At 47.6% G+C, this 27,009-nt stretch overlaps 2 protein-coding genes across 10 annotated transcripts in view; one reads left to right on the plus strand and one right to left on the minus strand.

Moving 5' to 3' along the window:
- The window catches only part of ATXN2 (ataxin 2), a 100,027-nt gene extending 89,225 nt beyond the window's left edge, over positions 1 to 10,802 (plus strand). For 3 of the 7 annotated variants that reach the window (XM_043440629.1, XM_043440579.1, XM_043440588.1), the window contains 5 exons: positions 1,625 to 1,678; positions 6,070 to 6,215; positions 6,724 to 6,951; positions 9,164 to 9,332; positions 10,183 to 10,802. In XM_043440629.1, coding sequence (XP_043296564.1) covers positions 1,625 to 1,678; positions 6,070 to 6,215; positions 6,724 to 6,951; positions 9,164 to 9,332; positions 10,183 to 10,211 — 626 coding nt within the window. In that variant the 3' untranslated portion in view covers positions 10,212 to 10,802. The remainder of the gene's footprint in view (positions 1 to 1,624; positions 1,679 to 6,069; positions 6,216 to 6,723; positions 6,952 to 9,163; positions 9,333 to 10,182) is intronic. The other 4 variants (XM_043440598.1, XM_043440606.1, XM_043440613.1 and 1 more) reach the window with 3 other exon arrangements.
- A 138-nt stretch (positions 10,803 to 10,940) lies between these two features.
- SH2B3 (SH2B adaptor protein 3) overlaps positions 10,941 to 27,009 on the minus strand; it is a 38,094-nt gene continuing 22,025 nt past the window's right edge. Inside the window, exons 3-8 of one of the 3 annotated variants that reach the window (XM_043440660.1) lie at positions 15,738 to 15,839; positions 15,565 to 15,656; positions 15,386 to 15,480; positions 15,072 to 15,286; positions 14,801 to 14,972; positions 10,941 to 11,200 (exon numbers count right to left, since the gene is read on the minus strand). In XM_043440660.1, coding sequence (XP_043296595.1) covers positions 11,172 to 11,200; positions 14,801 to 14,972; positions 15,072 to 15,286; positions 15,386 to 15,480; positions 15,565 to 15,656; positions 15,738 to 15,839 — 705 coding nt within the window. In that variant the 3' untranslated portion in view covers positions 10,941 to 11,171. Of the gene's footprint in view, positions 11,201 to 11,344; positions 14,973 to 15,071; positions 15,287 to 15,385; positions 15,481 to 15,564; positions 15,657 to 15,737; positions 15,840 to 27,009 lie in introns of those variants that run through there. The other 2 variants (XM_043440649.1, XM_043440643.1) reach the window with 2 other exon arrangements.

Genomic DNA, 27,009 nt, shown 5'->3' on the forward strand with positions numbered 1-27,009 from the left:
CTACTGTCCTACGATTTACACAGATTGAGTTTTATTGATGTCTGTTGATGAGGGTAGGCTAGGGGCAAAGCTGTACATAGATTATTTTGGTTATCATTATTTTTGATTCCCCTTTGGACACTTCATACACTGAAGAGGACACCAGGAAATGAATTGTTTTGTTCTTTACTGCAATAAACCATAATTTAATCTGCTGTAGCAAGTTTATTAATTCTTCAGTGATTTATTTTAGATCTTATAGCTTTTTAAGACAGACTGTAAACTTTTACAAATTTTTGTACATTTTGTTTTGTCTGTAAAGAATACAAATTTTTAAGTACATTATTTTAAACTGTAAGATAAAATTTACATAGAAATGCTAATCTTATGTCTCTTAAACAGTTTATATTTTATATTCTGAAAGGAACTAGATATTTTTAGTATGCATTATTTTTTAAGCTATGTCCTATCTAGATTTTTTTTTTTAATGCAAACAAAAAATATGCACCTAGGTGTTGATGACAGTTGTTATGTTGCCTTTTTGTCATTTATTAATCATCATGATCATAGCAAAAGCCTTTGAGAATAGAAATGACTGTAAAATGAAAGGCTGGTTGTTGTCTTAAAATTTTTTGGTATATTTACTATAAGTATACTAACAAATCCTTGAACATTTATTTAAGGTACTCGGAGAAACGTATTCTAAGTTTTTTGACCTTGTATTCTTTCTAGCTATCTTAGGAGAGACTTTGATCACAAACTTCATCTCTTTGACCTTAATTTCACTGTCATCATTGCATCTGCCTTCTTCCTCCAAATAAGTTACTTTTTGTTTCCTTAACATCTAGTCTTAAAATTCATCTGATTTTGTTTCATTCATCTTGTTTTGTTTTCCCTTTTAGAAATAGTAATAATGAAACTTTCTCTACTAACTAAAGCCATCAGGAAGAGTTAAATCCAAAATCTTTTTCTTTGGGTTTGTTTTTGGTAGTTTAATGCAGATAAATTCTAAAGTACAGTAGGCAAAAAGATGTAAAGTGCACCTATTAATCTTCTCCCTTACAACCTCCTGTTAACATTTTGGTGCATATCCTTCCAAGTGTACTTAATGCACCCACATACACCCCTTTATGTAGACAGTTTAATAGGAAATTATATAATATTCTTGTTTAATATTAATATTACTATGTTTCTCAGTTTTTGGATCCATTACCAGATGCCTAGTAAACACCTTATAGAACAAGATATGAGGTCACAATTCCATTAGTAATGATTTGCAAAATTGAACTAGTCTTTTGAATGAAACTTGGTAAATATTGTTTTATATTGGTATATTTTTTATATTAGAGTTGTTCAATGGAATGCAATGTTGGTCTTTTTATTAGATAATGACTTTATTCCTTTCATATAAGCAAATGAGCATGTGGAACTTGACAGCCCAATACAGAAGAAAAGTGTCTTTCGCTTCAGTCCTCTCTTATTTAATTTTGTAGTAATGTTTAAAGTGCTTGTCATCTCTTATAAAATAAGAAAAATGAATTATGCATGAATACAAAAAAAATTACTAAATATGTCAACCTTTCCAGAAAATTAGGAAAATGCACACCTTAAAAGGCTAATTAACCTTTCTATTTCCCAAATTCAGCATGTCCCAAATTACCATACAACAAGGAGACAAGCCCTTCTTTCTACTTTGCCAGTGAGTTGGGTTTTTTATACTAATTTTAATTTGAACAGTAAAACACTTTTTAAAGAATACATGTTAAGGGAGTAGACTTGTTGAGCAATCTTTTCCTTGTGCCAGACAAAATCATTAAAAATACATATATCTGAAAATAATTGAGAGTTTTTAAAAAGGAAGTATAACCCAGCTTAAGAAAGCTGGAGTTAATTTAAAAATTGAGTTGTTTCAGAAATTAATTTTTGCATACCAAGCAAATACGTGACTGTTTTGGAATGCCTAATACATTCCTTGTTCAGAAGAAATTTTCCTGAACAGCCTTTTTTCATAGCAAAGCAAAACAAGCCACAAGTGTAAAACATACCATTTTTTTAAATATATCCTGGTAAGAAAAAATTTATTCTTACAAGGATTTTTAATTGAAGAGGGTTGAAATACTTGGGGAGAAGCGTTTCTGTATTTTCAATCTTTGCATGACTACAGGTTTAAAATATTCAGGTAGCAGACACCTCATGGATGTCTTGAGCTTAAGCAGGAAAACATGACCTACAGCCACCAGAGATTACCTTGGGTAACATCAGCCCCTCTCAGCAGTGGAAAGGTAGATGATTCCTCTTAAATGGAGAAAGTCTGAGCAGGGATTTCTTTTGGAAATGAACTTGTAAGGTTTGTTTTCTCTATTTGTAGGGAAATCTTAAGGCTTATTTATGGACTTTTGGTATTTGAACGGGGAAGTCACCTTCTTGCAGAAACCCTTTAGAAACGGATGATAGTGTAGTATGTGGTCACTTTATGTGAAATACTGTTTTCTCAAGACTATTAAGGATTAAAATGTTATCATAGAGACTAAATTTTAAATTATTTTGGAATAAGTGAATGTCTGAATATACTAGGTGGCAAACTTTAAAAAGCATTGGGAAAACATTTTGACATTAATTGTGCCTTGGTATCCAAAAATAAGTGCGTACATATTATTTATTTGGTGCTAGGAAATGTTAACAAATTTAATCCTTTAATATAGATGCTCTTTAAAAAGGAGTCTTGCTGTGTATATAACTATTGAAAGGGAATTCTGTATGTGGTATAATATATAAAAGACAGTGTCAGTAATTCTATTAATGTACTGTTTGAGGTCTCAAATGTAGTTATCCTCACCATCTTACTGTCTCTGTTAGTAGATTTGGAGTCAGTTTCCTGGTAAGTAGCTAAAAGCTTAATCATCACACCTAAGCATTAACTGCCTTAGCACAAGTTTCCCTAAAAGAGAATATCAGTATTTTTTAAAAGAAACTAATAGCGGGGCTGCAGTTTGTAATTTAATTTGCTGCTTTATACCCCACCTCCTTCTAAATAAGCTTTTTGCCCTGTTTTTTTTAGCTAGTTGCCTTTTATTCCCCTTTTAAAAAGTTTTCAACTTCTCTTTGCTTCTGAGTTTACCATCAAAATTTAAAGATTTTGTTTCATTTTTGAAGTTTTGCCGTGCTGGTGATCTCTCATGACTTGTGCATCCAAAGCCAAAAATGAGAAAACCTAGTTAGAAATTAAATGCACAGCTCTGTCGACTCAGTTGACTTCAATAGGATCAGTTATGGCTTAGAAAACTCTTTGGACTGGGGTTATCTGGTGGAGAGCTAAATCAGAATTTTTAAGAAAAATCACTTTATTTTTAACCTCTCTGGAATCTTTAGATAATGAGTATGTATAATAATAGCAGTTAAATGATAGATTTAGCTTAAGAAAGCCCAGAATTTTCTGCCTTTCACTCTCCACTTTTCCCTTTCCCTAATTGTCTTATCTTCCTCATTTACTCTAACTTGGTTCCTTTCTTTCTCTCTCTCTCTCCCCACCGCCCCCCCAACCCCTCCTCCTCTTTTAAAAATTTCCCTCCTACCCTAGCTGTGTTTATCACTTTCTTAAGTGAGCTTTCAAGGAACCAAAGTATAATTTTGTTATTACTATTAAAGTATAGGTTCCACATTTTCCCCAGTTAGCTACTCAATTTTTGTATTTGAAGGGGGAAAGAATTCCTGGATAAGGTACTTGCTTTGCAAGCATCTTTTCAGAAAGACGATAAACAGAGGAAGATGTTTCTAATCAGACACGCTTACATTTTATTTCCAGCCTATGATGTCTGTTTAAATCTGCTTAATTTTTCTTATAATGCACTGTAGTTTATTGGTGTTTAGATAGGGAGAAGATGGATTTTTTTAAGCAAAATCCTATGTAGAGGCATTCAGCTCGGACTACTTGAAGTATTTGTGCTATGAATGTAAATGAGATACAGACAGCCTTTCAGTATTGGCAAATAAATCCAGAGGTGCCTTTCAAATAAATGCATGGTAAAAAATACTTCTATCTTTATTTTTCTGAAAGTAATTTCAAGATTTTAACATTTTTCTAATTGGTGGATAATTAGTTAATTATGAGACTTCATGAGCATAATTATTCTTTGTAATGGCCTTTTTTTTTTTAATGTGTGAAAATCAGATAGCACCCAGCTAGAGTTGATTGTTGTTACTTTTTATTTTCTTATTATTTTGCTTACAGGGTAATTAGGAAAGTTAAATTTTCAGTACAAAAATTTCTTGAACAAATATGGTTAAATAAGTAGAAACTCTATGAGATTCTATAGTCTACCTCTATGAAACTTTAAGAATTTGGTTTCAGGAATTGCTTTCTAGTTTAAGATACACAAGAGCAGAGGTTCAAAATTTATGTCAGGTCTTTTAGACTTTAGTGCCTAGACAATTTGTGGGGATCTGCAAGTTAATTTAAATGATGATGAATGTCCTTTTAATAATCCAGTGAAGTAGGAAAAAAGACACTACTTTCATAGATTCATGGGACTGTGAAACTCAAGAAAGCTGTTAGTACATTATTTTTTCCACCTCCCAGGTAACAGTCACTGACTTGTTAAAAAAACACCCAGAGAATATGTTGCCAGTTTTCCTTGTTCCAATGTATGTTAACTGTTATTAGTTAGGGGATTTTCCCAGTGTATAAACAGAAGTGCTTTGTTGAATCTAATCTAGATGTTAACTTAGTATATACGCCCACTAGGTGTTAGCCGTGGATGCACAGGTGATCCTAGCGCTGGCTCTTTGCCTCTCCTTCTCTCTTTAAAGGGTACCTATGCAGTTGAGAAGGTGACCAGTCGGGTTGGAATGTTGGTAGCCCCTGGCCCTACAATGTCAAGTATTATAGAATTATTTCATGTACCTAACCTGCATAACATTTACATGGGATTCACCCAGAGCCATCTCTGCTGGTGACTCTCAGCAGCTGGCCTATTAGACTACTGGAGTCAAGGTGCCTGATCCCAAAGGTGCTTGCTTCTCTCTAACAGTCCCCTGTGTATAACATCATATGAAGAACATGAGGAAGTATTTTGAAATTGTTTCTTTGTATGGGCATAGCTTCTTGGGGATTTCAGGATTGATTTGACAGAAGGCTGGAAGTCACACATTGACTTTAAGAAGTATGTCTTGAGAACACTGTCCTCAACTCATAGCCACATCATGGTTAGATTTGTATCAGTGTGCTATATTAGTAGTCACTGGAAGCAGTGAACCCATCTTGTGCTTTTGATTCTCAGATTGCTGTATTGGGATGACATGAACAAATATCTGATCTCCCTGTTTTGTGCCAACGTATGGTCAGTGCTGACAGTTGTAAAGAATTGGCTTTGCATTCTTACCTTTAATGAACACATTTTTACTTAAACTAGCCCGTCATATTTCCTTTGGAGTTAACTAGCTAGTAAAATTTTTTCTAAAGGCTGTGATGCTTTGAAGGGAGTTTGATTTTCCTAAATACATAGTTTAGGTAATCCTAAACTATAAAACAAAGGTGAGAGATCTTGAGCGGGGAGGCCCAGGGGACAAACTGAGCAGCAAAGTGGCTTCTGTAATCAGCTGAGAGAGATTGTGGTCGTTTGGCCCTGAAGATAGAGCCCTGACCTTGCCACACACCTTATCCAGCCCCTTACTGCAGCCTCGATACCATCTGTGCCCACAGGACAGGACAGTGCGCCAGCTCCAGGGCAGTAGCATGGTGAGGTTAGCCAGATGATGGCCTTGAGCTTCTGTGTGTGTGTGTGAATTATTTGTCTGTGTTTTTAAGTTGCTTTTTCAGGAAAACCTAGTGACTGTTTTAAAAGTAAATTTAAACTGATTAGATTTTGATACAGTATGTATGTTATGTGAATAAAATGCTAGTCTGATTGGTAAGCAGTAACTTGACTTTTTTTTTTCAAGAAGTGGATGGATTAAATGGAGTCAAATATAGAGATGGGTTAGGCACTGAGCATCAAGAAAGCTGTTGATGAGCTGAAAGTTGATGAGGCATAGAAGAGCAATGAAGACCACCACATACGTCAATTATACACACTCCTTTTTATTTCACTTTAGTTTCCACTGGCTCCCTTGCTCAGCAGTATGCGCACCCTAATGCTACCCTGCACCCACATACTCCACATCCTCAGCCTTCAGCTACGCCCACCGGACAGCAGCAAAGCCAACATGGCGGGAGCCATCCTGCACCCAGTCCTGTTCAGGTAAGACACTCGGAGGCCTTCACCAGAACTGCTGCATCGTTCTGTTTACTGAGTGTTTTTTCCAGTGCCATGCAAGATGCTAGGTACCACGTGATCAAAACACATGTCAGCCCTGCCTCACCTAGGAGCCAATGTACAGCTCTGCAGGCTGTGCCCCCAGGTTTAATCACCTTAAGGTACATATTGAGAATAAGGTGATTGGGTAAGTTCTGAAAAGTTTACCAATACAGAAAAATCTAACGTAAGGAATTTGCTTGGAACTTTTAAAAACTCCCATTTCTAATGTTTATGTGATATGATTTTGTTTGTTTTCCTATTAGTTTCTTTAATCGTTCCTTTTTAAGAAGGCACTTAAGGAGCTCTTTGGCATCTGGAGCTCTTTGCTCCAGTTCCCTGGAGCAGTACTCTTAGTTCCCACTGCTTGGTTGAGGGCTTGCAGTCTGACAGTCAGGCTTGTATCCCAGAAAGGAATGTTTCTTAATCTGTACTCTTTGCTGTCACTTTGCAGCACCATCAGCACCAGGCCGCCCAGGCTCTCCATCTGGCCAGTCCACAGCAGCAGTCTGCCATTTACCACGCGGGGCTTGCGCCAACCCCACCTTCCATGACACCTGCCTCCAATACACAGTCTCCACAGAATAGTTTCCCAGCAGCACAGCAGACCGTCTTTACCATTCATCCTTCTCATGTTCAGCCGGCTTACACCAATCCACCCCATATGGCCCATGTACCTCAGGTAAACCTGCTTTAGCCAACTTTTTGTGAAGACCAAATAGGATGTGAATAGATGAGCAGCAAAGAGCCAGATGCTCTTCAAGCTAGGAACCCCTGTGTGTGATGCCATCTGCTTGTCTCTTCTTTCCCACTCAGATACATGTGATCTGGCCTTAAATGAATGTTTGTGTGGTTTTGTAATGGGATCAGTGAAGTTGCTGATTGGTCAGTCTTTTGACATTTCCCAACTGAGGCCTTAAAAATACCTTTGACTCTGGAATGCAACCTAGTTCTTTCCTTACTGTGTCTGCATTGCTCTGTTTCTGTTTATATAGCTTTCTTGTTGCTATATATACACATATATGTAAGCATATTCCCCCCACATCTCAGAAACACACACACACACACACACACACACATACACATACACATACAGGTCTGACAAAGAAGATGGGATTTCACAAATTCTCAACTCTGAGATGACTGCCCTGGGACTGTCCACTTGAATGTTAGTCACCTGAGTTCCTAAGAAATCTCTTCATTTGTTTCCCTGGCTATTCCTAAATCTGCTTTTACCACATGTTGTACTTCTTGAAAGGGCTTGGCCTTGTACACTGGTGCTGTGTGATTTGAAGCTGGAAGCGCCCAGGTGTTCCCATTTTTCTTAAAGAGTAGATCTGGAAGCACTTGGAGCTCACTTCTAGCATAAGTTTCTAAAGGTTGAAAGGTGTGATTGCTGCTGACCAAAGTCCAATGCGATCCAGGGCCAATTTGAATTGTCTTAATGAGGAGAAGGAGCTGCACTGAAGTTGAACTTTTAACACTGTCCTTTGAGGCCTTCCCTGGAGCTACTAAGGGTGGATTGGCTGTATTTGATGTCTCTTTGCTGCTTTCATAACAGAACTCTCTTAGGCAGGTCCCAGCTTAAACTGCCCCTTGAACTCCGTTTCATGTCAAGCAGTGCACCCCTGAGGCTCTGGCATGGTGGGGCTGGAGATGCTTCTCAGTTGGAGCTAACTCAGAAGGTGACCTTGTAACTAGAGTTCCACAGCTCTGGGAAGTCTGGGCATCCTCCCCAGCAAACGGGCAGGTTCTGTAGCGTGGTGCACTGCAGTGGATGAGTTGCTTTTGATGGTGGGGAGGGGAGCCGGTTTGGTCAAGTGTGGGGCAGCATGGTTTGGCTGAATCAGGAGCTTCATGAGACCTGGGGCCGGTAGATGTCTAGCAGAGGCTGGTGGCTAAGTAGTTATGTGAATTTATATGTAAGTTGGGGTTCCTAAAACCTCATTTTTGTGTTTTTGTGCTGAAAGAACAAAAAGGTTAACGTCTGCAGGGAAGTCCAGATGTGCCCTGGGTCTACTGGAACGTGTTAGAGTCAAAACAGGGTTTGCTTCAAGGTTTATCATGGTCTAGAATAGTGCACAGTATTGGAGGAGGAATTGAGGACTTGTCCTCCTCGCTCTGCAAATCCCTGCAGAGCTGGGGTCCAGCTCTTTGGGCTAAAACCTTTCCAACTTGACAGGGAGACCTGGTTGAACTCACTGTCACTTGGTACAGGGACACTGGGTTGGCCCAGATGATTTCAGATTACCCCTCCCCACCTCACTGGAGCCATTCACTGCATCTCCTCCTGCTGCTGCTTTATCGGCGGATCTTTCAGCAGAGCAAAGGGTCTGAAAGTCTTTCTCATTGCCTTGACTCATATCTTCACTGAGGTGTGCTGGTGAGCAGGCGAGAAGCAGAGGGGGAGCAGCAAAGAGAATATAGAACAGGAGTTAACAGTCCCCACTTACAATGTAATAATCTGCTTTCTTACCTGAAAGGGATGATTCAGACCCCACATGGAAGCCAGAGTCTAGAAGCATCATTGCATGTAGCCTCCTATTAGAGAAAGCTGCACTTGGATCAGGGATCTTCTTACCTTTGTGAAGACCTTGCCCCCTACATAGAATCCAGTCATCAGAAATGTTGAAGCCTAGGACACGGCAGCCCTGACTTTTACCAAGGCTCATTGGGTGCCTGCCCCCTCAGCCTTGCAGAATCTGCCAAAAGGTGAAGCGTGTCTATAGGTCAACTAATGGATCCACTAGGGAATGTCCCCAGAGGAAAGAAAGGGCCCTGAGGGCCCACTGTTGCCCTTTCCTGAGAGCCCCAACCCAGTGAAAGGAACACAGTTGACATGTTGTTTAAGCTGGAGATGTTGCCTGTATGCGTAAAAGAGCTCTCTGTTTCAGGCTCATGTACAGTCAGGAATGGTTCCTTCTCATCCAACTGCCCATGCGCCAATGATGCTAATGACGACACAGCCACCCGGCGGTCCCCAGGCCGCCCTCGCTCAAAGTGCACTACAGCCCATTCCAGTCTCGACAACAGCGCATTTCCCTTATATGACGCACCCTTCAGGTGAGGCGTGTGTGTGCAGGGGCCGCCGGGCACCCCAAAGCATTCTGCTCGCACAGGTCGAATGGCAGGCAGGGCCAGCGCTTGAAGCCCCGCATCTGAGAACTAGCAAGACCCGTCAGAGTGTGCACAGTAGGGACTGTGACGATCAGCTCAGTGTCAGGGCCTGAGGCTTCCGGGAGCCTAGGCTGTGTGTGTTCTGATGGTATACAGGATCTGGCTTGATGAGCAGCAGCAGCAGCATTCTGTGTAGCTGATGCATGCTTAGGACTCAGTTGGCCTTCCTTGTTACGCTAGGCTGGACAGGGCAGTGTTTTCCTTCCTGAGTCCCTACAGTCTGACGTGGGGGGTTACCACCATGGCAGAGTTTGATTGTAGCTCTGGAGACTACTACTGATGAGAAAGTGCTGTGTATGGATTGGTTTTGACTATAGAATTAGCTCCAGTCTATGCCCTGGCAGGGAGAGAATGCCCGTGATTGTGCGCTAGTACTTGATGGCGGCCATGGCGAGATTTCACAGTCTAACCTGTTATTCTGAAAGCAGCACTGGTGCTTGGCTGTTATTTGGGGAGGGGATATGTTAAGGCCTTTTTTGTACCCCATGAACAACAACTCTTCTGGGAGTTTTATCTGAAATGGTTTTATGTCTGACTGGTCTGTTTCTACCCACCCACCTACCTCTCCCCATTTTGGTACAGATGCTGGGGGGTGGGAAGGGTACAGAGTGAATTAAATTTTGAGTCTTGTTCAGCTAGCACAAGGATAGCTTACAGTCATGTGCTGCAGAAACACTAGGCTAATATGCAAGTGTTGCCAGTTTTCTGTTTAAATATTCACTTTTCTTTTTTACAGTACAAGCCCACCACCAACAGCAGTTGTAAGGCTGCCCTGGAGGAACCGAAAGGCCAAATTCCCTCCTCCCTTCTACTGCTTCTACCAACTGGAAGCACAGAAAACTAGAATTTCATTATTTTGTTTTGAAAAAATATATGTTGATTTCTTGTAACATCCAATAGGAATGCTAACAGTTCACTTGCAGTGGAAGATATTTGGACCGAGTAGAGGCATTTAGGAACTTGTGGGCTGTTCCATAATTCCATATGCTGTTTCCGAGTCCCGCAAGTACCCCAGCTCTGCTTGCTGAAACTGGAAGTTATTTATTTTTTAATGACCCTTGAAAGTCATGAACACATCAGCTAGCAAAAGAAGTAACAAGAGTGATTCTTGCTGCTATTACCGCTAAAAAAAAGAAAAAAAAATCAAGACTTGGAACACCTTTACTAAACTTGACAAAGGTTCAGTAAATTCTTACCGTCAAACTGACGGATTATTATTTATAAATCAAGTTTGATGAAGTAATCACTGTCTGCAGTGGTTCAACTTTTAAGTTAAGGGAAAAACTTTTACTTTGTAGATAATATAAAATAAAAACTTAAAAAAAATTAAAAAATAAAAAAAGTTTTAAAAACTGATACCAAGTTAATGTGTGTTTGTATGAGCTATTTCCATTATAGGATACTGAGTTTCAGGGCAGGAGGGCTGACTGCTTTCTTAATATCCTTGAAGGTTAGCTGTCAAATGATTTTTCTTCTTCACCTTTAGTTCTGGTTCAAGGTATCTCTAGAAAAAAGACAAGACTGAGAGATGTTCTCTGTGGTGGCTAGAGGTCTGCTTCAGAAGGAGGAAGGCTGGCTAGAGTTGGGCAGCACCGAAGGTCCACATCCTCGGCCTGACGTTGATTCTGTAAGCTTCCTTTTTAATATCTCCGGAACCCAGATAAGTCAGAGGTTGTCCTGATTCAGGCATCTGTGTTTTACCAGTAGGGGGCAGGAAGCACACACTCACAGTTGTAATAAAGGAATCCAGAGAGCTGAAAGGATGCAGCAATGTACAAAATAAACCCTAAGCATTTGTTAGGGGTCTTGGTTTTGTGGGAGGAGGATAAACTGGAAAAATACCTATTTTTTCAGAGATTGTAGTCATAATAGAGCCTTTAAATACTGCAGTTAACTAATCAAGATTCCAAAACCTTTGTTTTAATTAACATGTAGCAATTTGTACATTATAGCAAAATCTGTATTCAAGAATAAGTTACTTATACAGTACATAAACAATACATAAAAATTTGCCAAATAGACCTTCTGCCTATAATGATAAAAGATGAATCCATTCTCTGTGTTGTCATTACAATGTGCTATTTATTCCAGCTAAACACTGGGTGTCAGATGTGTCCTTGTTAAGAGGCAGTGGATAATAAACTATCATGTTCCTCTAGCTTGTGGGAGATGTTAGCACTCACATGATATTTGTGATAACAGACTTAGCCCTGAATAACAGCATGAAGGAATCTCAGGCAACCCTTAGGGAAGAGTTCAAGGCTTTGATTTTAGGTTAAGAAACTGTTATGTAAAAATAGTGTTCTCTGGCTTAAGATTTTAATGATTGCTATTCCTTTTTCCTACACGGTCCAGAAATGATCAAAGGCAGAAGATTTATACCAGATAAAGCCATATGGATTGCTGGTCTAAAATTCAAGGCAGGTTAGTTGACTTAATTCTTTGGTGCTGGTGACTGTTAGTTTGTAAAGTTCACTAAAGTCAGGTGAACGAAGTGACGGTGCTGGGAGCAGCCAGGCCATCCTCGTCATCTGTCATTAGAGATGAAAGAGGGCTGGCGATACTCAGGGTCTGTTTGCCACTCAGGGCCTGGCCTCTTGCCGGCAGCAGTGGTCACATTGGGGCTGGAAAGAGGGTGATGGAATGCGCTCTGACTGCAGTGGGCTGGCTGCAGCTATCAGGGTTGCTGCCTCACTGCCTGTGAGGGCATCACGCCCTGGGCCCCACTGCTCCCCCTTCCTCCAGCTTGACCTGCTCTAGCAGAAAGAAAAGGCATTGGCTTAGTGTCACTTCTTCCTAGGCCACAAAGGGCCTTTTTTGTTGGAATGTATTTGAACTGTCCAGGTAACTCAGACACATTTAGTCAAGAAATGTTTTTCTTGAACATTTTACACTGAAGCTGTCTGGAAGTGGGTGACTGTATCAGAGATTCTGAGCTTGTACTTTGCAGCCAATCATTCAGAGCTGCGAGCTTGCTGGGCCTGGCTAGCCTCTTGGCACCACCTGAGACTTGTATGTTGAGAGGCTGTTAAGAAGCGAGTGCCCCAGGCTTGTAGATGTCATATCTCTACGTTTACCCTCCTGGTCTGCGTTTGCTTAGCATTCATTACTCAGTAATGCTTGATGTGTAGAAAATGGAGCCCTTAGAAATGGACCACAACCATAGATTGAGAGTTGGATATACTTTACCATCTGTGAAACCACCCAGGAGTGTTAGTATGTAGATTTTTTGAGGGATCTTAGTTCCCTAACAAGAGATTGAACCCATGTGCCTGGCAGTGGAAGTCCAGAGTCCTAACCACTGGACTGCCAGGAGTGTTGGTTTTAAAAGTAGTGAAGCGAGGTGGCTGCTTACCTCCCTGCCCCTCCTAAAGTCTGACCTCCTGGAGTACAGAGAATGGCTGGAACAGACAAACCCCTCACCCCAGATAAGGCAGGCAGTAGTTAGTCTAGGCCAAGGTTTAATTTTAGCCTTTGATTGATACATCTGTAAATGTTAAGCTGTGCTAATAAAACTCCCAGTTTCCTAGAAGCCACTTGGGTGAGGCTGGCAGCTATACTGAATGGCTCTGCTGGCACCAGAAGCAGCTGACTCTGCTGGGTCACTGCCTCCCTTGTTTCTGAGCCTCTGCATGAAAGTTGTGGGAGGAGCTAGCCCCCTATGAATTGTGTCACTTGTGAAAGGCAAGTACAGATGGAGATTCGACTGCAGGACCTCTGGGGATGGTGGAGGTTATGGGTGCCTGTGTATCCATGCACACATAGTCTTCATCAGATGAAGCAGTGGTCACTGCTGGAACAGAACACTGATTGTGGACTATTAAAGGAGTTTCTCATTAGCTGTGGCACCAGATTCCTAGCTTCCATTTTGGCTCAAGAAAGAGCCTAAAACCTTGTGGAATAATTTAATAAGCCTTTAGATGCTTGGAGGCTCTGAGCCAGCCCTGTTGGTGAAAGATTTACTAGAAAGGGCCCAGCAGCCCTTTTTTTCCTGGCCCCTCCCTCACCCCAGTTTAACTCTCACCATAAAGCTACTGTAAACCAGAATTCAGTTTTTTATTCATAAGGCACCGGGGTGGAACTGTTCCTGGCCACCCTCCTCTTTCAGTAATTGCTTGGAATTTCCTTGAAAGAATGACACACTTCACTTCTCTACATTTAGGAAGGACAGTATCTCCTCAGCAACAGGTGACTGTCCTGAGAATATAACAGACAAGGAAGCCAGGCATACTGGCTTGGACCAGGAACTGGTCAGTAGGTTTGCATAGCTGTCTCTGACTATAAAAATTGCATGTGTATTAGTTCAAACAGTGCAATGAAATAAGCAATGGTTTAATTTTGAAACCTGAATTCTTTGAAAAATTAATCTGAGGTAAAAATGTTTAAAATCATTTTTGACCTTTAGCTTGTCCATCTGCCAGAACTTTGTCCTAAAGCTGAGAGTGGAAGCAGGATAGGTGTGGTCACCTGTGGCTTGGGTACAGCAGACCTGCCACCTGGACTGACGCTACAGTGGGAAAACCACGGCAGAATCCAGGGCTTGTTAGTGTTTTGGGCTTCCATATGGGCCCCCTCCCCAAGTAGAAAGTCTGTCAGCTGGGACAGACAGTGTCAGTGAAAAGGAGAAGTAGTTTCCACTGCCAACTCCAGCCCTCCCTCTCCCCCCACCCCGGCCGCCTCTCAAGAGTGATGGGGCCTGGTCCTAGGGACATCCTTGAACAAGAACTACATCTGTAAACAATAAGGAGAAAGCCAGGTAAGAATGGAACTTGTTGGAGGCCCTTTAACAGGCCTAATAGAAGGGTCACATCCAAACTGGAATGAGCAGTTAAAAGTGTCCCTTGAATCTCTCTCTGGAAGGAAGGAAAGAAAGTTACATTCACAAGTTCACATCTCTGCTTGCTTGTGCTCCTCCGGGCAGCATGAAGCCCATCAGAGAGGCGTGTACTGATTGTCTATGGCCCGTAGGCGGCTCCGGGAGGAGGAGTCCATTTCATAGTCTGAGTCCCGGGCTCGACTGGCGGGCTCGGGCTCCAGGTGCCGCAGGCTGTTGGCCAGTTCCTCGGGCGAAGGCACCAGGTGGAAGATCTGCTCTGGGGGAGAGGATCGGCCTGGGAGACCCTCTGGGCCAAGACCCCGTGGACAGCCAGAAGCGCTAAGGTGGGGAAGGCCCAGCTCTGAATCCCAGCGAGAGAGGGAGAAAGGGAACAGAACAGTGTTGGAGGAACCTGGGGGACAAGTGACCGAGAGAGAGACCACACTGTCAGTCTTATCAGGGTGGAGGCAGGTGCTGGAAGGACACAACAGGAGGTCTCGGTCCCCACCCCCTTTATCAAGGGGCATCAGGGTCACACCTGGTGGCTGGGAGACGACAACCACGTAGCTGGACAGCCGGACGTCACAGGCAGCCCCGCACTCGAGGGGGATGGGCGAGCGCTGGAAGTGGTGGAGCATGTCCACGACTGAGGGGAAGCGGAGGTGCTGCACTCGGCACTGGCCCCGCTCGGTCAGCGACAGGCGCAGGTGCTACAGGAGAGGGAGAAAGGTAGGCTCAGGCCCTGGCCCCTTGCGGCTTTTAACTTGGCCGGGGTGCAGCCCCCCGCCCCCCCCCGCCCTGCCCCATACCTTGGCTATGCCCTGGAAGTTGAACGTGAGCACATACTCGCCGCGCCGTGTCTCGCTCTGCCGCACCAGGAACACTCCGTGAGCATCAGGACCTTGGAGCTGGACCAGCTGAGCCGCCTTCACCCGGGAGATGGGACCATGGAACCAGGGGTAGCAGGACAGGAAGTGATCTGTTTTCTGGCAGGCTGGATCCAGCAGTGCCCCAGGAGAAGCACCTGGTAGAGAAGGAGATGGGTAATGGTGACCCTCTGTGGGCACCTTATGCCCTGGGCTGGGTCCTGATGTACTGGAGCACAGAGGCCCTGACCCCTCACCTTGGTTCAAAGAATCTGTGCTTCCCCTTGGAGAGTCAGCCGTGCCGGGTTCTGTGGCTGAGGGAAAGTGCGGCTCTGGGTCTGTGGTCTCGAGTCTGCGGGAGAAGATGGGGGTTCAGGACTCGGTAGCTCAAGAGTAGCAGGAAAAGCTGTGTCAAGATGGAGCCCTTGGGTCTCACCCTTGGCCTGTGCACGCCCGGAGCTCGGCCATCCACGAATTCAGCTGCTGTTCATCTCCCACATCAAAGATGATGTCTGTCCGGTCCTTCACCTGACAGGAAGTAAGGGACAGCTGTGTGTAATTCCTGAGGTCTGTGTCTGCTCCCCCCATGTGTGGAAAGCTGCCACTCACCTTTAGCACAAAGGTGTACAGGTTGTCAGGCATCTCAAGACGTGTGCATCGCCGGATCTCCTGGATACTGGAGCAGGCTGCTTGTAGCTTGGACTTTGAACTCTAGGAGACCAGTGCAGGCATTCAGGGCCTGTCCCTGATAGCCCTTCACCCACCCAGGCCTCTGTTCTTTTCTGCAGTCTCCCCAGGGCCTAGCTTGCTCAGTGGACACTCTGATCCTGGAGTAGATTCTAGGATTCTTCCCAACAGAAACCTGCAGGGGATTCTCTGCCTGTAACCACAGCACTGTCTCCCCCACCCAGACACAGACACTGAGCTCCCCAGCGCCCAACAGGGCCTGAGGGCCAGTCTCTGCTTCACCTTGACCTGTGGGCATTCCAGCTCTGACCCATTTGCTGGCTGACACCAGTTTCTCTTCCCTCTGGTGGAGCAAAACCCCCCAACCCATTCTTCTGGCCAGTCACAATCGCTGCTGATTACCTCGTCACAGCAAACCCAGAGATGGAAGGTGAGGGTATCCCAATCCAAGTTCCCTCTATGGTGCTTGGGGCCCAGGCCTTTCACATTGCCTTTAGCTCCTCTCCTCCCCTCCACTGGCTCCCCACCAGGACGGACCTCTCCCAGCTCAACAGCAGCCCAGGAAGCAGATACTATCACCACATCTTAAAAAGAAGAAATTCAAATCTTGGAGATAGTAATTTGCCTGAGGAAGCAGAGATCAGGCTGTGAACCACCATTCAAAGCATATACCTGACGACTCTGTTCTGCCTCCAAGTCTCGGGAAAGGAGGCATGGGTGAGGTGGCATGGTGAGAGTTGGCAGAGTAGCTTAGCTATGGGCTCTTGGGGCTCTTTTGCCAATGTGCCCAAAGGAACAGAGCCTGGCACGGCTGGCCCCAGTTACCAGCCAGCCAGAAAACTGCAAGCCCCAGAAGTCTCCCGTGACATTCAACACACATGGGGTTCACAGTGGGTGGGAGATGACCCCCAGGGCCCAGGAGCTCTCATCACTTTTTCTCAGAAGGCAGAGCACCCTCCACTTCCTCCTATGATAAAATGGCTAAGATTGTTTCCCTAGAGTCATGACATGATCAGTGGTGGCTTTCAGCAGAGGCCTGAGGAAGATAAGATGTGGGAAAGGGCAGCTGAGACCCACTGGTGCCCCTCCTCCCTTCAGCAGCTGTTTTAAGAGACAGTGAGGTGCACCTGAAAATACCACCACAACCCCCACCAAACCAGGGCTTCCCTGGGGGCTCAGGTGGTAGAGAGCCCACTTGCCAGTGCAGGAGACACAAGAGACCTCGGGTTTGAGCTCTGGGTAGGGAAAGTCCCCTGAAGGAGGAAATGGCAACCCGCTCCAATATTCTTGCCTGAGAAATTCCATGGACAGAGGAGCCTAGTGGGCTACATACAGTCCATGAGGTCGCAGAGAGCTGGACACTACTAGTTATGCGTGCGCACACACACCATCAAGCCAGCGCCAGGTGAGGAGGAAGAAACAAGAGGCAGGAGCAAAGGTGAGTTCTAGGCACGGCGGCTTTGGCAGATCCAGCCTGTGCCCAGAAGGGTATGTCTTGGACAGGAGCTGGTTTTTCAAAAGGTGGTGTCAGAGTTCATCCCAAAGCCATACACCCAGCTGAGCTTCAGGGTTCTGGCAGAAGGATGGTGAGTGCAAGACTGGGCAGCCTGTTAGGAGAGAGGCTCTTCTTGGTCCCGGCTCACACCCAGCAGGTCTTGGAGCTGCCAGTCCTGCCCTGGTGGTTGGACACAGCAGTCTGGGGAGAACTGTGGGAACACACTCTGACAAGCTACACAACTAGTAAATCCCACCCTAAGTGACCACCAGCCAGGGCATCGTCACTCTTCCAGTTCCTCTTGTATGTCCCCTACCACCCAGCTCCTCAGCCAGGTAGCCCCACCCAGCACCCACATGGACACTAGACACACTAGAGCCCAGGGAAGCAGGGACCCCATTCCCCCAGCGGTGTTCTCAGTCAGCCAGCCTCTCCATGTCTTATTTCCTGGCTACAGAATGGGTTAGTACAGAGGGCTCCTTCCTGCTCCTGCATGTGCAGTTGGCCCTGCCTGGCTCTGGACCCACAGGATCACTGGGAGGAAGTAGACCCGGCCAAGAAGGGAATGGGCCTTGTCTCCTTTTCATTTCCGCCCTGGGCCCTGCCCCCAGCGTGAGGGCCAAGATTAACTGGCGGAGCCACGGGTCTCACTCTGAATGTGGGCCCCTCAGTGCCAGCTCCACCCCCAGCAGCTTAGCAGCTGCTGACCTGACCAGCAGTGGTGAAGAAAGGATTCCCCTCCTCAGCCACGGCCAACCCTGGCCGCACAGGCAATGGTGAAGCTTGGCCCGGCTCCCCTCCGCCTGCTGGCTGAGCCCAGCACGTGTTCTTTGGTCCCTTCTCTGCAGCCCAGAGTCATACAACTCGAGAGGCTGAGCCAGGGGCTAGACCCAGCTCGTCTAGTGTCCACCTAACCAGTAACTGTGCTGCCTGGTGGGGTTGGGGGAGGCCAGGGGCTCTGCCCAGATTGGAGGAGCAATTTCTCCCATGGCAGGAGTGGGGTAGGAGGTGGGGAGCGTTTGGGCCTCGAATCTGGCCGGAGGGAGTGAGAGCCGTGACTGGAACAAGATCTGGCCTCTCTGGAGGCCTTGCTTTCCCCTCAGCCTGCTGCCACTCCCTGCGCTCAGGCGCACACGGCCATCCAGAGTGCTCCAAGGCGCCCGCCTGCACCCTGCTGTGCCCCATCCTCGTTCACACTCACAGGACCCCAGCAGGGACAGTACACACAGTATCACTCACAGATACCCAATGGGCAGGACACGGTAGGGGCCAGGACACATGGGTGGGGAGGCAGCGAGCCTCCCACGTGCGGAGAGGTCCTGGGCCAAGGCCCTGAGGCAGGGAAGCACACAGGCATGCGTGCCATGCGGGGGTCCCCGTGTGGCTGAAGCAGTCAGTCTATTCTCAGGTGGGGCTGTGGAGGTGGGCAGCTGCCTATGTGGGTCTGGCATTCAGCAGAATACTCGGGCAGAAGCCAGCTGGGCCAAACCCAGCTCTTAACCCGTCTCTTTCATGGGAAATGGGAGGCGGGTGTGGGGAGGGGTGGAGACAACATCCAATTCACACCCAAACAGTCAAGAGCCTGGCACGGGGGATCCCAGGGTGTGGGCATGCTGTACCCTCACAGTGGCCTTATTCCACCCACTCTAGGGGTCTTTATTCTTCCAGGGAAAGCCTTCAGGAGAGACCCACACCAGCCTCTTAGCAATCTTCTCTCTCCCAGGGCTTTAGGACCCTCACTGCTCTCCTGTAAAGAGCAACCGTGGGACAGGAGGTAGGACTCAATATACAGCTGAAGGTGAAGGTTCAAGCCCCATTCCTCTGCCACAGCACTCAATGCTCGCGAGGTACCGGCCCCATGGCCTGGAGCCAAGATGAGACAAGCCCCAGCTCCACCACCTACATGTGGGATCTTGGGCATGGCAGTGACTGCAGCCTCACATCCTCTTTGGTAATATACAGACAGTAAGCAAGATCCTGCTGACCTTTAGGCGGAGGACAGTGGGTCTTTGCTGGGGGCCTGAAAACAAAGGCTCAGAGGAAATTCTAGATCCATTCAGAAAACTAAGATCATGGCATCTGGTCCCATCACTTCATGGCAAATAGATGGGGAAACAGTGAGACTTTATTTTCTTCGGCTCCAAAATCACTGCAGATGATGACTGCAGCTGGTGACTGCAGCCATGAAATTAAAAGATGCTTACTCCTTGGAAGGAAAGTTATAACCAACCTAGAAAGCATATTAAAAAGCAGAGACATTACTTTGCCAACAAAGGTCTTGTCTAGTTAAGGCCATGGTTTATCCAATAGTCATGTATGGATGTGAGAGTTGGACTATAAAGAAAGCTGAGCGCTGAAGAATTGATTCTTTTGAACTGTGGTGTTGGAGAAGACTCTTGAGAGTCCCTTGGACTGCAAGGAGATCCAACCAGTCCATCCTAAAGGAAATCAGTCCTGAATATTCATTGGAAGGACTGATGCTGAAGCTGAAACTCCAATACTTTGGCCACCTCATGCGAAGAGTTGACTCATTGGAAAAGACCCTGATGCTGGGAAGGATTGAAGGCAGGAGGAGAAGGGGACAACAGAGGATCAGATGGTTGGGTGGCATCACCAACTCAATAGATGTGAGTTTGAGTAAACTCTGGGAGTTGGTGATGGACAGGGAGGACTGGCGTGCTGTGGTTCATGGGGTCGCAAAGAGTCAGACACAACTGAGCGACTGAACTGAAGTCATGGATAACTGAGTTCCCCCTCAGGCAAGAGCCCAGAATGGATGCTGCTTGGACCGATGGATGAAATCATTCTGAGAAAGGCTTAATCACGTCTTATTGTATCCAAACAGCCTTAAAAAAAAGAAAGAAAGAAAGAAAGAAAATGTCTTATCTTGTTTGGATTCCAGGGATACCCAGAATGGAAATGCAGACAACCACTAGAATACAGACCTGAGTTTACTTGCCACAGATTTGTATCTGAGCTTCCTAGCAGCCAGTGCAAAGAGGCATTCTCCAAGAAAAGGCAGCCACTTATGCATGGATCCCATGCAGAGCAGCCATTAAAGGCTCTGAGAAGAGCTGGAGCAGAGAAACCTGGACCCATGTGTTCCCCACCCAGTGGCCACCAAGTGTCTGGCTCAGAAACCCCTGTGGGGTCTGCACAACCACTGCAAGCAACCTCCCCATCCTGGGTTTTTGGAATTAGACGTTCCTGGCCTTCAGTCCCAACTCTGCCTCACCCTCCATGGACAAGTGACTTGCCTCTCCTGGCCTCAGTCTCCACTTTTACAGAGTGGGCTAACGGTGCCCCTCTACCCTCCAAGAAAATGTGGCAGTACTATGTGTGTGGGCATTGCAGGGGCAGGGGGTGGGAGGATGTGGAAAGGTCCCAGGGGATGTCACAGGGCCTTGGGAAGTCAGTCTTAGGAATACTTGGTCTGCTCAGAAGCAAACTGCTCTCCTGAGGAAACTTTCAGCTTTCATGGCTGTCCACACACAGTCTGTGAGCCCAAGGCAGCCTCCCTGGTCCCTTCCCATCTCGTGCCTTCCACAGGGCACAGTCACCGGCTTTAAACATTTGCTGAGCAATCTCCAGAGTGGAGAAGGGGGAAGAAAAAGACACTGGAGGCCAAGGGTATGGCAGGAGCCAGCAGCCAGGGACCAGTAAGTGTAGCCACGTCCATAAGATGGCAGGGGAGTTGGCTGTGGCAAGAAATAGTACTAATAGGCCCCCTCACTCCACCCTTTAATGAGCACCTCCTGTGTGCCAGGCACTGGGGCCTGGTCTCTCCATCCAGGACACTTTTGAACTGTTGAATTCACAGGTCTACACCATTTCCAGAAATTGCAAATATTGTAGAAAAGAGCATTGTCTTGAGGAATGGAGGTACTGGGACCAAGGAAGTAGAAAGGTCACCACTCCAGGGTGGAGGCAACCCTGACATCATCTCCCGTGATCCTCTGAGAGCATCCTGCTCTGAGCCACCTGTCTTGTCGGAGGAACATGGTGGGCACCTCCCCTGACGCCCCCCCCAGGAGCCCATGCATGGCTGGTGTTTTATTCCCCACTTCACAAATGAGCATTCAAGGCTAAGAGAGCCTCCTACATTACAGCCAGTGGGCCTGGATCCTTTAGAGGTCAGCCTGGGATCCGTGTTTACCCTGGGCGCATCTGAAACACACAGCATCTTTGGGGGGAAGGCTGGGCAAGGGGCCGCACCCCCTCTCCAGGCACAAGAGATGGGGAGGGCAAGGAACACAGCCCCCCCCCCCCCCAGAACACAGTGCTGGACCCTGGGGGCAAGGGCTTGAGAACCAGCTGGCTTGGATTCCAGTCCTAAGTAGCTCCTAGGGGGGTGGGGGGGAGGGCTCTGGACTCCAGTCGTAAGCAGCTCCTGGGAGCAAAGCAGGGGCACTCACAGGGAGCCCCACTAAGGTGAGGCATCAAAAAAGGGTGACATCTTGAACCCCAAGAGATGGGTGGCATGAAAACTGAGTTGCTGTCCAGCAGTCCTGTCAGCGCTCCTCCCAGACACATCCTGAATCCAACGACTTCTCATCCCCCTCCTCTGCTCAAAACTCTTGTGGGGGCTTCCCTGGTGGTCAGTGGCTAACATTCTGCACTCCTAATGCAGAGGGCCGAGGTTCGATTCCTGATCTAGGAACTAGGTCCCACATGGCTGCAACCAAGTATCTCACATGTTGGCAGTGAAGACCGCTGAATACCCCATGTGCTGTTACTACGACTGGGCACTGCCTGCCTGCATAAATAGAAAATTTTAAAAGAGGGACTTCCCTGTTGCGTTGCTCCAGCGGCTAGGATTCCATGCTTCCAATGCAGGGAGCCTGGGTTTGATTCCTGGTCAGGGAACTAGATCCTATATGCTGCAATTAAGACCTAGTGCAGTTAAATATATTTTTTTTAAAAAACCTGTGAGCCCCACCTTGCTGGTCCTCACCGTGGCCTATGAGATACTGCCGGACCTTGTTCCTATTACCTCTCTAACCTCACCTACCCTCCCTCTTTCTCACTCTGTTCAATCACACTGGCCTCCACTCTGCCTTCAATGTACCAAGCACGCTCCCACCTCGGGGCCTTTGCACCTGCTGTTCTCTCCGTCTGAAAGGCAGGTTTGCCTGCATCTTCACAGATCTGGCTCTTCTTGGACGCAGGACTCAGCTCAAGGATTGCTGCCTTGGGAAGGCCTTCTCTGACCACTACTGTATCCAGACACACACAGTCACCGTCCCAGAACCCCCTTCACTTCCTCCACTGCCTTATCCACCTGTGAAATGTGCTCTGGGGCACCTGGTCTTGTCACATCCCCAGGATTGAGCACAGGGTTGGGAGGTTGTACATGCTCGACTTTAGTCCTCAACAAATATTCTTCACAGGCCCCTTGTCTGCCAAGTATCATGCGTGTTGGGATCAGAAGGCACAGGATGCGGCCCCCAACGCAGACCCCCATCCTCTTGAGGACTCTAGGGGAGTGACGGACTCAGCGAGGCAAGGATGGAGGGCATGGGTTGGGCCTCCAGGGCCTCGAGCCAGCTCAGGGAGAGCCCTGGCTGAGAAGGCCCTGGATGCCTCATGGAACACGGATCAAGTTGACGATACGGTTGGAGGAACGGGAGCCCTGACAGGCAAAATTCAGCTGTCCCCAGCTACGGAGAGGAGCCAAGTGGAGCTGGGGCTCAGACCCTCGTCTATGCAGTCCCTGAGCTCACGGCACTGCCGCCATCCAGCTCACACACCACCAGGCCTGATCCAAACCGCTGCTCTAAGCAGAGAAAACCTCCTCTCCTTCAGGGAGCCTTCTCTGATCGCCACGTTGTGGTCAGTGCAAGTCCTGTGCCTCTCCCGCGGCACGGGGCTTATCAGGCCAGGCCATAATTTCCTGATGGTGCTGCTGCCCCCACCATCTGACTGGGAGTTCCTCTTGGGGGTGGGGACAGGGCACCAAGCCTTGTTTCCAGCTGGGGCCCAGCACCAGGTCCAGCCTGGAGGAGGTCCTGAGAGAGAGTCTGTCAGATCAATGGGTGAGGGTAGATGCCTGGGGCCCCAGCCGTCAGATGTCTGGGAAGCAGAGGCAGATGTGGGGGTGTGGTGAGTTATCTCACCCCCTTCTTCCCCTGCTCCCTTGAGGGCAAACTGAAGGCAATGAGCTCAACAAATATTTAGCTGAACTACAGGGTGCAGGTCACTTCCTTCCTCTGCCCCCAACTGGGGGGACACAAGACACACACTCGCACACACACCCTTTGAATGCTTGCTTCAGCCACTTTTTCTTCATGTGACCCTGAACAAATCACTTCACTTCTCTGTGCTTTTGTTTCCTCATCTGTAAAATGGAGACAGTGATGAGGCACACGCCCAGGGCTTCTGTATGTGCGACCTGTCAGTTGCCTGGAGCACACAGGAGGCTCCCAGGTCTCCTCGGTCTGGCCCTGTTGTCTCAAGCTTCCGTCTCCCCATAAGGGAGCAGGAAAGTGATGAGAGATGCCTCTATAGAAGCCACAAAGATCAAGTTGGCTTCTCCTTTCTGGCAAGTGAGAGCCCACCAGTGCCAAGAGACAGAGCTGCTCCCGAGCTGGCACTGACACACGGAGATGTCCCTCTAATATGACAACCCTACCCAGAGTCCCCATCATTTTGCCTCCCTCCCCTGGACAGGTGGCACCCCCAGATCACACTCTTAGTGACCAAGCATGAGTGTGGGGGCCTGTGTACCCCCTACTTCTGGACCCGGAGAGGCCCTAAGAAGGCCCTGTAGGAGGGGTAACTAGCTAGAGGTGTTGAGAAAGACATGGGCTGGGAGCTTGTCTAAAGCCCCACCTGCAATGAGCTCCCCTGAAAGCCTGTAAAGTCCCCGCCACATGTCAGAAACGCAGACTTACAGTGACACAGACATAAAGCCCCCTCAGAGAGATGGAGACCACCCCACAGAGAATCACAGCGACAGGGACACAAAGCCCCTCTCAGAGGCTGGAGAAACTTGCCTCCCAGAGACAGAGATCCCCATAGAGAGACAACCCCCGAACATGCACAGAACCAGTCTGGGATCCCCCTGACAGCCATCCAAACCCTGAGATGCGGCTGTCCAGCTTCATACCAAGTGGCCAAGTGTGGAGATGAGCATGCACTTCTACTCTTAGGCTAGCCTTGGGGAACTACCCAGGATTGGCGGTGAGGGAGTAACCTGTGGTTAAGGGAGACCACTCCTGGAAGTCACAGTCCCCACACCCCCTTCATGGGCTCAGATGCACTAGGGAACCAAGGTGTTTATGGACCTACAGGCATCTCACCAGCTGACCTTGCCTGCCTCCCCCTCAGGGTGACAGCAGTCCACCCATGACCTGGCCTGGGGAGGCCTGTCCTGGGATGGGGCCTTGCAGAGGTGGGAACAGAGGGGCCAGCGCCACACAGTCACAAGCTGGGCTGCGTGCTGCACCTTTCCTCTGCACAGGGTGCCACTCCTGGCACCTTTCCAGAACATGGAGCTGCTCAGTGGCTAGCCTGCATCAGCTCCCCTCTGTCAGTTTCCTGCTGGAGGGCAGAGCAGGGTCTCTGGGAGTATGGAGCTGGCACCTAGGCCTGGGCCCGCTGGGGGCCCCGTCAGAAGCCCCCTGCACCCCACCCCCCTTGCCGGCTGCAAACCAGCTGCCACCAGCCTATGCCTTGAGCGACCACTTCCTGCCCCGAGCATCCTGCCAGGATTCCTCCCTGCCCCACATGGCTGCGGAGCCTTGAGAGCCCTGCACCCTGTCCCCGTCCACCTTCACAACAACAGTGCCTTCCTCACGGCGGTGCCCCTCTGGCCGCCACAAGGCCAGGACACCCGGGCCTGGAACACTGTGCTGTGTCAGCCCCCAGACAAAAGGGGACACTGTGGCTCCCAGAGGCCTCACTACCCACCCAGGCCCCAAGCAGGAGGGTCCTGCCTGGCGTGCAACCAGGCACTGCCCCAGGTCTTCCCACTGCATGGGAGGGTGTGCTCTGTGTTCTTGGGGGGAAAGCAGAGGGGACTCGGAGCTGGCTGGCCCCCCCAGGGCCTTTTGTGCTCCTCCACCTCCCAGCCCCGTGGTGGAGCCAGCCAGGTGGGGGAAGCCCCTTACCCCAGCAGCACAGCCCTCAGCTGCACCCTGGGGCCCCTCTCAGCTCTACGCCCGGGGAGGGTGGAAAAAGATGTGGTTAAGCAACAACAAATAACCTCTGTCACTGGCCTCTGATAGGGGTGTGCACTGGAGGGAGGGGGGCTCGTCACCACCAAGATCCCCAAAAGCCCCGGACGGTGGCTACCGCCTGCCTTCGAAGAATGATGATTCAGAAGAAGAGGTGAAAGCGAGGACCTCTGGAGCTCAAGGGGGCTGCAAGGTTGCCGGGGAGGCTCAGAGTCAGCTGAGCAGAGCCTCAGGCCAGGCTGACGGGGAACCAGGGCACTAGCCAGGAGCCCCAGAGTCGGCGGGGCCCACTGAGGCTGCAGTCTCCACCCTTCCAAGCTCAGTCTGCCAGGAGTTCTTGTCATTATCCTCAGCCCCTGTTCAGTGATATGCCTTGACACACAGCATCTCACTGACACCAAAGAACAACAGGAAATCGCACCAGCCACAAAGAATAAAAGCCAGTTGGATTAAATAATTAAATGTGAAGCATAAAACCGAGACAAAACTGGAATAGAAGAACCTGAGTAATTATCTTATCCCAGGCCTCTCGAAGCAGAAAAAGCAAAGAACAAAATCATGAAGGAAAAAAATCAACCATATGTCACCACCCAGACTTAAAAACCTCCATAGGCTGAGAAACTCAGAACCAGCTGAAAAGTCAAATAGCAAAGGAAATATTTGCAGTGTGTGACAGAGCACCAGGGTCCACGTAAAGAGCTCCTGCAGGTTGGGAGGGAAGAGGCAAGCAGTGCAAGAGAGGCGCACACAGAGTTAATGGCCTGTAAGTCACAGAAAATGTCTACGGCCAAGAAACACAAGAGACAGTCAAAACCCACAGGGACAGAAAGCAGGATTAATGGCTGCTAAGGGCTGGAGACCAATGCTAACAGGTACTGGGTTTCTGAGTGAGGTGATGAAACAAGGTGATGCAATGTTCTGGAATTAGACAGTGATGATGGCTGCATACACAGTGAATATGCTAAAAACAACGAATTGCACTTGAACATGGTGAATTTTATGTCATGTGAAGTATATCTCAAAGTTCTTTAAAAAGAGAAATGGTCCATTCCATTCATAATCAGGACAAGATAACCCCTTCACCTGGAAGTTGGCAAACGTTTTAAAAATAATACCCAATGTAAGCACCACTATTTGAAGATGTTTAAATGAGTATAGCTTTTCTAGAAGGCTCTTTGGAAAGGATGTATCAGAAGCATTAGAAACAGCTTGTGAGCATATGAAAAGATGCTCAACCTCATTAGCCATCAGGGAAATGTAAATCAAAACCATTCAACTATTCAAAACCATTGTAGGATGGCTACAATCAAAAACAGCTATAGTAAGTGTTGGTGAGGATGTGAAGAAATTAGAACCTTCATACATTACTGGTGGGAATATAAAATGGTGCAGTACTCTGGAAAACAGTTTAGCAGCTCCTCAAAATGTTTAAAGGGAGTTACATTTGATCCAACAATTCTACTCCTAGGTACATACCCAGGGAAAAAAAAGAAATGCATCCACACAAAAACTTAACTCAAAA

The sequence above is a fragment of the Cervus canadensis genome, chromosome 1, assembly GCF_019320065.1.
Source record: "Cervus canadensis isolate Bull #8, Minnesota chromosome 1, ASM1932006v1, whole genome shotgun sequence".
NCBI classification, from domain to species: domain Eukaryota; kingdom Metazoa; phylum Chordata; class Mammalia; order Artiodactyla; family Cervidae; genus Cervus; species Cervus canadensis.